At 38.3% G+C, this 9834-nt stretch overlaps 1 protein-coding gene across 1 annotated transcript; it reads right to left on the reverse strand.

Moving 5' to 3' along the window:
• Nucleotides 1-311: 311 nt before the first annotated feature.
• Nucleotides 312-9156, reverse strand: GCM2 (glial cells missing transcription factor 2). Its single transcript, XM_040433413.1, has 5 exons — nt 9058-9156; nt 5996-6248; nt 2909-3021; nt 2494-2619; nt 312-1172 (listed from the first exon to the last, which is right to left on the reverse strand). The coding sequence occupies exons 1-5, from the start codon at nt 9154-9156 to the stop codon at nt 312-314; spliced, it is 1452 nt and encodes a 483-aa protein (XP_040289347.1).
• Between the last annotated feature and the right edge of the window lie 678 nt (nt 9157-9834).

Raw genomic sequence — 9834 nt, forward strand, 5'->3', positions numbered from 1 at the left:
CATGTACATTTTATAGCCTCCTGTGCAAATTGAAATATAAAAAATATTGACACAGATGGAACCATAAAACAGACTGCTAACTACGCAAAAGTAGAGACCACATAAATGTCTTTCCACTGAAACATACTGTAAACTGATTGTCTTTTGGAAATAGGTTAACCTACATAACTCAGGTCGATGATCTGTACAGTGTCAACCTGAATTGTAAAGGCCTAATTCCATAAATAATATTAATGTACAAGGACTGTTCACATTCATGTAACTTCTTTATCAAGTTTACTAATGGTGCTCAATATGTCCTAGCCTCTATTTCAGTAATCTGCGTTTTCATATCGGTAAGGCTGTCCTGAGAAGCCATTGCCCATACATGTACCATATCGATAAAAGTCCAGGTTGTCCACTCTCTCAGGTTTTGTTGGGATTGGTTCTTGGTAGCCTAGTGCTGATCTGATGACTGTAAAATCATCTTGAGCTTTTATGTCACTAAAGTTGCCTTCAGATATGCTGTCCTGCACGTGCGGATAGTTTTGCAGAGCTTTGATATCGCATAGATTGTCAGCATATTTAACCACTGGAGGTTTGTAGGCCTGGTATGAAACCTTGGTGGTTGTTGTAATAACAGTTTGTAAGGCTGGAGATGGTGACCTTGCATATCTGCATGGATATTCAGCATTGTAATAAGAGTGACCAGTGTTTGGTTGAATTTGGGCATAGTCATTTCTGTCCGCATATCCACTTTTTGAAAATATTTGTTTCCATCCATTGTGCTTCCCAGCACCATCATAACTCCTCTCGTGTGTGCCAAGTATGCCAAGATTAGGTTGAGGTGCATTTAACTGAGCTCGATCAGCATCAGGCAAACTGCCCACTGCTTCTTTATACAGTGGAGGGTATGAATTGGAGGACATGTATCCAGGGACATGGAAATCATAACCACATGGAGTTCTGGGCACATATATTCTATTAGAGCATTTTGAAAATGGTGCTACAGAATCTCCCTGGTATCCCACAGGATCAAGGTTAGATTTGTAAGGATCTGAATTCTGAAATGATGTGAAATGTTGTGGTGGAAGAGGAAAGTTTCCATCTGCAACAAGGCTGAGACGTTCTGTTCCATCCAAGCAAGGTATGGGATGAGGAAAATGTCCACCGCTATCATTGTATCTTCCCACCTGAAAAGTGAGATGAGAAATTACACATTTTAATAAGCATTTTTAATATATATACAATATGGGCATAAAATACTATATAAGGATAATACAGATTCCTGATAAAATGTAGGAATTGGCATAGAAAAATATCTCTGGGCTTGTTACAAATCCAAAGGTGTCCCATTAACTATGTACAAGCACTACGGCAATTCTTTTAGTGGACAGTCGGTCAAAAGTTATTTCAAAATGTTCTCCATTTATCTATTTAAAGGATCACTGAGTTTTTCGAAAAATTTTAATATGTCATAGAGACATACCAAAGGTGTTGGTTGGTGTGGGTGATGAGACCCCTATGATCACTAGAACTAGAAGAGAGAAGCGCTGGGATATCGCACTCTGTCTCTTCACTTCAGGAGATAGAATTGATACAGATTCAAGATAAACCACAAGGCCAATACAACTGAGGGAATCCATTTCTCTGGACCAAGACACTCCATGGACGACTTAAAAGTTAATTCCCAAACAGAATTTTAAGAATGACAGATACAGGAAAACCTGGGAATTTAAAATGATGACTACATTCCAGTCATTAGTGATGGACTGAATCTTACCCCTAGTTTTATAACCCACTACTTTGACTCCCTCAGTTAGACTCCCAATCCCTAATCTACATTGTCTCTGCTGACCAGGTCCACTTGTTGTTTCGGACTTATCTTAATTATGCATCCCCCATGTACATCTTTTTCTGTAGTCTCTATAAGTGTTCTGCCTGTTTCTCAGTCTTTCATTTGTAATCTTGCCTTAAGAAGGAGCGTTTGTGCTCTGGAAGCTTTCGATATATTTTTTCTGGTTAGCCTATAAAGGTATCACTCCCTTGATACTTTTGTATTTATTAACGCAAAAGTATTCAACGTCACATCTCCTGCAGCAAAGAGAAACAGCACCATATGCGAGGGCTTCTCTCTCCTCGTTTCAGCAAGTGGTGGGGGTCTCAACACTCAGACCCCCACAGATCAAAACTTTTGACATGTCTCTATGACATATAAAAAGTTTTCTGAAAACTAAGGGACCCTTTAAATAAATTCCACTTGGAAACCTTTTGCACATGTTATATAGTCTGGAAAGATGCACCAGAAAATATATGACATTCAGCCCTGTAAGATATTTCGAAATGATCTAAAACTGTTGTGTTTATACATTCATTAACACAAATGATATTAATCACAATAAGATTGAACAATGGGTTAGGTTAATGAGCCATCAGTCAGCTACCATATAGCTGTGCTCCGTGAAGCGAAACCTAAGTGCACTACAGAGCCGCTCCTGAGAGCTATTTCCTCACCTCAGATTCCAGAAGCTTCTTTTTCTGTGACAGGTGAGAAGAAGACATTTGTCTTTTCACGGCACTTCGTCTGGCTTCTGTCTCTGATTTACTTTCTGGTCTTGGATGGTCATGAACTCCCTTTGCCTGAAAATTAATCAGAAATTGTTATTATAGAACAGAGTGACTACTGCAGATTATTCCACTAGAACATATGGATCAGAAGGTCTTGCTTGACTGATTAGCCTACGTGGTTATTTTAGCAGAATATGTTATTCTGCATTCTTTTTGTTCAGCCATAACGAAGACTACCAGAAGGATGGGCCAACTGAATTTAGCAGTCGCACATTTCCCTGATGCATTTATTGTTATGTACACGTCACATTGTGTGATTATAACACAAAACTTGCAGGTATGTTGCATTCTTATAAATTACCTGAAAGAAGATGGCTTTACCATCTAGGCGCCAGAAATTGGTAACTGGATAACCACTGTGACCTCGACAAGGGATCAGTTCTAGAGCGGAGTTACAATTACTGCAGAGCTTTTCTGCAAAGAAAGTACACAAAGAACCTATTAGAGCTCCTTCACACATAGGTGGCAATCCAGCTCAGGTTTTTCTCCAGCGTGGTGCAGAAAACTCAGGAGGAAAACTGAAGCTAGAGGTGACCCTGTACTGTTCTATGGGATCCTTCATATTCATCTGGAGCATCAGTTGTGATGCTGGATATAAGTTACTCTAGACAGAAAAATTATGTATGCTGCGTTTTTCTGTCTGGGACTATCCAAACATATACCTGTATCAGTTGTGTCCAGTTTAGAAAAAAAAAAAAAGAAAGAAACTGGCCAGACATAACTGATATATGTGCATTCAGCCTTATCAATGTGTTTCATGGCCACCACTACTGGATTTTAGGGTGGTCGTAACCCCTGGAAATAAGCCGTGTATAATGTGATGGAAAAATGAATCAAGCCAGCAAAGGAGGCAATATAGACAATCACAATACATGATAAATGCCATTTGCTGAAGTAAGACAACCCCTTTAATTAACATAGTACACAGTAGCAAGAACATATAGATACAGTAAAACCTCTTTGAGACAATCACCCAAAATTGCATTGAAAAGTAGTCTTCCCAAAGAGAATGGCCAAAAAAAAGAAAAAAAAAAACATGTTAGAACTGAAAATCTGTCACAGGAAATCTGGTCTGGATAACAGGCGATCTTTAGAAGAGGTTTCTTTGTAGATATTTTATATAGGTTCAATTGCACAAATTTTGGGCCGTTTTTTGCGTTCCGTATACGGAACCATTAATTTCAATGGTTCCGCAAAAATAACGGAATGTACTCCATATGCATTCCGTTTCCGTATTTCCGTTTTTCCGTTGAAAAAGATAGAACATGTCCTATTATTGCCCGCAAATCACGTTCCGTGGCTCCATTCAAGTCAATGGGTCCGCAAAAAAAACTGAACACATACGGAAATGCATCCTTATGTCTTCCGTATCCGTTCTGTTTTTGTGGAACCATCTATTGAAAATGTTATGCCCAGCCCAATTTATTTCTATGTAATTACTGTATACTGTATATGCCATACGGAAAAACGGAAAGGAAAAACGGAACGGAAATGGAAACACAACGGAAACAAAAAAAACAGAACAACGGATCCGTGAAAAACAGACCGCAAAACACTGAAATAGCCATACGGTAGTGTGAAAGAGGCCTTATATTGATCATTCATCCAAATTACTGCAGATATAACAGATATAATTTCTGTAACCCTGACAATTACTTTGTTGCACTAATAGAAACAACACAAAACACAATATAATATATTACATGATTGTTACAAATATTAACCAGGATATGTAATTTTATTTTAATTCCTGACATTCAGGTAGAAGAACATTTTGTCTTTTTATAATACCTAATGAGCAAAATGTTGCTGGTGCTAAAAGTGTACAGTGTATACTTTTGTTGTATAATCACACTTCAACTATAGGGGTATGTTCCCACAGAAAAGAGAAAAAAAGTCTTCATGGTTTACATCAGATTTTGAAGCAGATGTAACTGTAATGCATTGCAAAAAGTGAAATCTGCAGTGAAAATCCACAAAAAGAATTGACATGATGCAGATTTAAAATGTCAATTTCCATGCAGATATTGTTTATTGCAGCTCATGGATGATCTTTGTTAAAATGGCATCCACTTTTCTGCAACTACAATATGCTTCAAATATGATGCACCACTCACTTATACGCCTAACCTAATAAATATTCCCCTTTAATATATGACATAATAGGTCATGGAGTTGTACATGGCAGCCACACAAATTTAGGATTTATAAACTTGGTAAAACTTTTTAATACTAGGATTGAAAGGGCTTGTTCACACGACGTTGTTCCGTTTTTAGTTTCCGTTGTGTTTCCGTTCCGTTTTTCTGTATGGCATATACAGTAATTACATATAAAAAATTGGGCTGGGCATAAAATTTTCAATAGATGGTTCCATAAAAACTGAACGGATACGGAAGACATACCGATGCATTTCCATATGTGTTCCAGTTTTTTTGCAGACCCATTGACTTGAATGGAGTCACGGAACATGATTTGCGAACAATAAGGCTCCATTCACACGTCCGCAAAATGGGTCCGCATCCTTTCCGCAATTTTGTGGAATGGGTGCGGACCCATTCATTCTCTGTGGGGACGGAATGGATGCGGACAGCACACAGTGTGCTGTCTGCAGCCGCAATTGCGGAGCGCGGCCCCGATTTTGGGTCCGCAGCTCCGCAAAAAGATAGAGCATGTCCTATTCTTGTCCGCAGCTTGCATACGGAAATGGAATGCTCATGGAGTACATTCCGTTTTTTTTGCGGACCCATAGAAATGTGTTTGTGCAGTAGCTGTTTCACTAAACTTCCACATAATCCATATTATATAGACATCCCTAAATGCAGGTTTTACTACTACTACTACTACTACTACTACTACTACTACTACTACTATCATTATTATTATTTTATTATTATTATTATTATTATTATTATTATTATTATTTTAAGTTACCTCTAACAGAAATGTGATATTTCCTTCAATTATGAATATAGACATCACAGTACAGCAGTATTAGCAGCACATATGACTTTGTCACCAATAGAAATCACAGGCTAGAGCAGGGTTCAGCAACCTTAGGCACTCCAGCTGCTTTGAAACTACAACTCCCAGCATGCACACTTACTCAGCTATTCTTGTAACTCCCATAGATGTAAAAGGAGGATTCTGGGAGTTGTAGTTTCAGAGGAACTGGAGTGCTGGAAGTTGCTGATCCTTGGGCTAGAGGCTGCAAATCAGATCCACCTTCAGTAATGAACCATGCACTGACATTCAGTTTCAAGTGACATAGCTCAGTGTATCCCACCCCATGGCTCTGGAGACACATGTGACAGTTGGTGACACTGGGGAGTCCTGCATTACAGAAAATGGGCACTGGCATATAAGTGATGGTAAAGAGAGCCCACTCACTTTGTTGCTTCCCTCTTGCCTTGTCGCAGATTGCCGGCCTGAGCTGCAGCTTCCCCCCATCCGGCAGGGTACAGCTCCTGCTGCAGACCACTACACCCAGGCAGGACTTCTTCAGGATCTGACAGTTGTGGTTATTGGTGTTCCTCATGGCCCAGCCACTCAGGTGGCGCTGAGAATGTTTATCCTCTCCACTGTATATGAACCTGACATAGCCATCTGTCCACTCCTGGAAGGCGTCAAACAGCTTTATGTCCTGAAACAACCAAACAGGAACATTTACAGGAATAGCACAACATACAGTCACTTCCTAGTACTACAACTAATACCTAATTGTCACAGTTGTATCTTCATCGGACTATACAGTATATACAGTAGTATAATATATATATATGCATATATATTAACATGCAAAGTATATCCACATATCCCACTATAAGATATAGTACTTGCCCATTTCTAACATAAACTTGCAACAAAAAATAAAAAATAACACACACACACAAAAAAAACTAAAACGTTATTGCTGTGTTGGAAGCATTACAAGAAATGGTAAACCTCTTTTCAGCATTTAAAACGAAATGCTGAAACCTAGTAAGGAACCACTTCCTATAACCCTTGATGAAATTGTGGCAGATCGCTTCTCAAAGTCGCAAACAATTCCCAATCAATGAGGAAAACAAACCGACTTCAGAGCTGTGCTCTGCTTGAGTAATAGTATATAGTAGCCATAGTATTTTATAGTGGCTATAGTATTTTATAGTAGCCATAGTATTTTATAGTGGCCAAAGTATTTTATAGTGGCTATAGTATTTTATAGTAGTCACAGTATTTTATAGTGGCCATAGTATTTTATAGTAGCCATAGTATTTTATAGTGGCCATAGTATTTTATAGTAGCCATAGTATTTTATAGTGGCCATAGTATTTTATAGTAGTCACAGTATTTTAGTTATTCTGAGGCGTTTTTCTTCCTGGGATGAAATATTACTATAATGTATTATTAATATAATGTAACACTGAACTATTACATTAGTATTATACACACACAAATGAAAGTGTTTAGTAGAAGGATAAGTGACATAAGTTCTGGAGGGTTTGAGGTCCTCTCCTATGCTCTGAGCAGCATCTCTGATTGCTTATAACAATCTGTGCAGAAATATAAGGATATATAACGTTTAGTAAAACAGTAGTACAATGACATAATAATAATAATTAGCAATGTATGTTTGGCGATAGATTATCAGCTCACAAATGAGAATGAAGAGTTCAGTAACAGCGATGACATGTCCCCATTGATGGCTCAGACGAGGATGTTTGCTGAGGCTTTACTGAGTACACACTGGATTGTCCCCAGTAGACACTGCACAAGTGCTCACTGCCTGGAAGGTGTCTGTGAGAGCTGGTGGAGGTGTCCATCATGTGTGACCAGACCAGGACCTGGTGCCCAAGAACTGGCCTTCATCATTAATATACCAGGAAAAATGATACAAAGATTGGTGGATGGGAAGATAGATAGATATATAGATATATAGATAGATAGATAGATAGATAGATAGATAGATAGATAGATAGATAGATAGATATAGATAGTCAGATAATAGATAGATAGAATAGATAGATAGAATAGATAGATAGATAGATAGATAATCATAAAATAAGATATAATAAATGTCTTTATTAAAATATAAAATAACTGATGACAGTAGATACCAGATTTCCCCCAATGTAATTGATATACGTGTATAATATATATATATATATATATATATATATATATATGTGTGTGTGTGTGTGTGTGAAACTCAAAAAATTAGAATATGGTGCAAACGTCCATTTATTTCAGTAATGCAAATTAAAAGGAATTGCATTAATGCAGCTTCAAATTAGAATTTTGTGAAAAGGTTCAATAATTTAGGCTCAAAGTGTCACACTCTAGTCAGCTAATTAATCCATACCCCCTGAGCAAAGGTACAAGGATCAAAATTGAGACTTTGGGGTTTCATAAACTATAATCATCCAAATTATAACAAATAAAGGATTGAAATATCTCGCTTTGCATGTAATCAGTCTATCTCATATGTTAGTTTCACCTTTTAAGTCGCATTACTGAAATAAATTAACTTTGCACGATATTCTAATTTTTCAAATTTCATCTGTGTATATATATATATATTGCATTAGGTAAATATTGTCTCTATTGTCACTAGTTATTTTCTATTTAAAATATGAATTAATGATGAATCGTAGACGATGTACCAATACTACTATGACAATTATTATACCATAAATGAAGTCTGTATTGTCTTTATTTCTAGCCCTTACAAAGTCATTTTTCCATCGGAATTCTTCCCTCTAATTCAACCAAAACGGAGGTTGTTTAGGGCCTCAGAAAGCGGAATAACAGCAAAGCAGACACCTGTAAGAAGGGAATGCCTTGCCCTTGACTATGAGATCTACAACTAGTAATTGTATAAGCCCCTCATATAAAGGAAACATCCTCATATTATGCGGCTACTATAATAATGATGGTAATAAAATGATGTGTGACTGATAGAAACGTGCACATGTCCATATTGACCATACAGCATATCTGTGTATGCTAACTGCTGCTACAATTATCATGTTCTTCAGCAATGACTAGCTATTATCTACCTACCATCATGTTCTTCAGCAGTACCTAGCTATCTACATATCAGTGTAGGACTGGCATTATATGCCATTATATTACATTTCTTGGCATTATATGCCATTATATTACATTTCTAAGAGCCAGAACCTATTGTCATGGTTTGCATTATTATCTTCTGTGAAGGTGACAACTGGTATTGAAGTTTTTTTAGACCTTGTGGTTATTTGTAAGCTTTGAAGCAGCATATTCCTCCATTCTTCATGCATGCAGTGTGAAAGTATCTGTCAGGCTCTACTTAGTGCAAAAGGGACTGTTTGTAGAGGCTGAGTCTTTGAACTTCTGCATGAAGTCCCAGGTTCCCATCCAGCCTATAGTGTGCACAGAGAAGGGACAGTGCTGTCACGATCACCTCTACCTGGGGTTGCTGCACTCACCTGTGGGAGCTTGGGGTCATTGATGTCCCAGGTGAGTTTCATCCCATAAGAGCAGATGCAGTCTGTCTCATCGTACATGTCCCCTGACATCTTGGACATGGTGACTACAGTGTCTACTGAAGAAAAAAGTGAATAAGATAAATCACCACCAGGTGTATGCTCCAAGGACCTGCTGTTCTTCTAACAGTCAAGGTCCAGACATCAGACACAAGAAAATAAAGGCAGTGACAGGCAATAGAGCTGTAAGTGACTTACCTGCGTGGTGTCTGGTGGTGTGATGAGCCTAGTGTCCTCTGGCTACAAGTGTCAGGTACAGGTAGACTGCTGCACTGTCCCAGTACCTCCTCCTGTCTTATGTAGATGAGAGAGGCAGGACAGTCTCCTCACTAGTAGTAGTGATCCGTGCTGCTGACCCCTCCTTCCACACACAGGAGGAAGCATGAAGATCACAGGGAGCCCATTCATTGGGAGAAGGAACATCCAGATGACAAGAGTAATGCAGGGATGACAGGAGCACAAAGATCACTTCCACATCAAGGGTCAAGTTCTACAGAGAGGGGCTGTCAGTGGCCAGCCACCTAGTAGGATACACCATAAAGCCATGATGTGACTCTTGTTTCATAGTGCTCTACTCTTCTATTCATAAGAAACAAATACATCAAATAAAAATCTGTTGGATTGCATAAGTGACAGGATATACAGTAAGTGTACATACATGGCATGTGCCAGGTCCTGTGCTAAAAATCCACTATAAGTAAAGGATTTTGACTAGAGATG

Source organism: Bufo bufo, chromosome 5 (assembly GCF_905171765.1).
Source record: "Bufo bufo chromosome 5, aBufBuf1.1, whole genome shotgun sequence".
Lineage (NCBI taxonomy): Eukaryota > Metazoa > Chordata > Amphibia > Anura > Bufonidae > Bufo > Bufo bufo.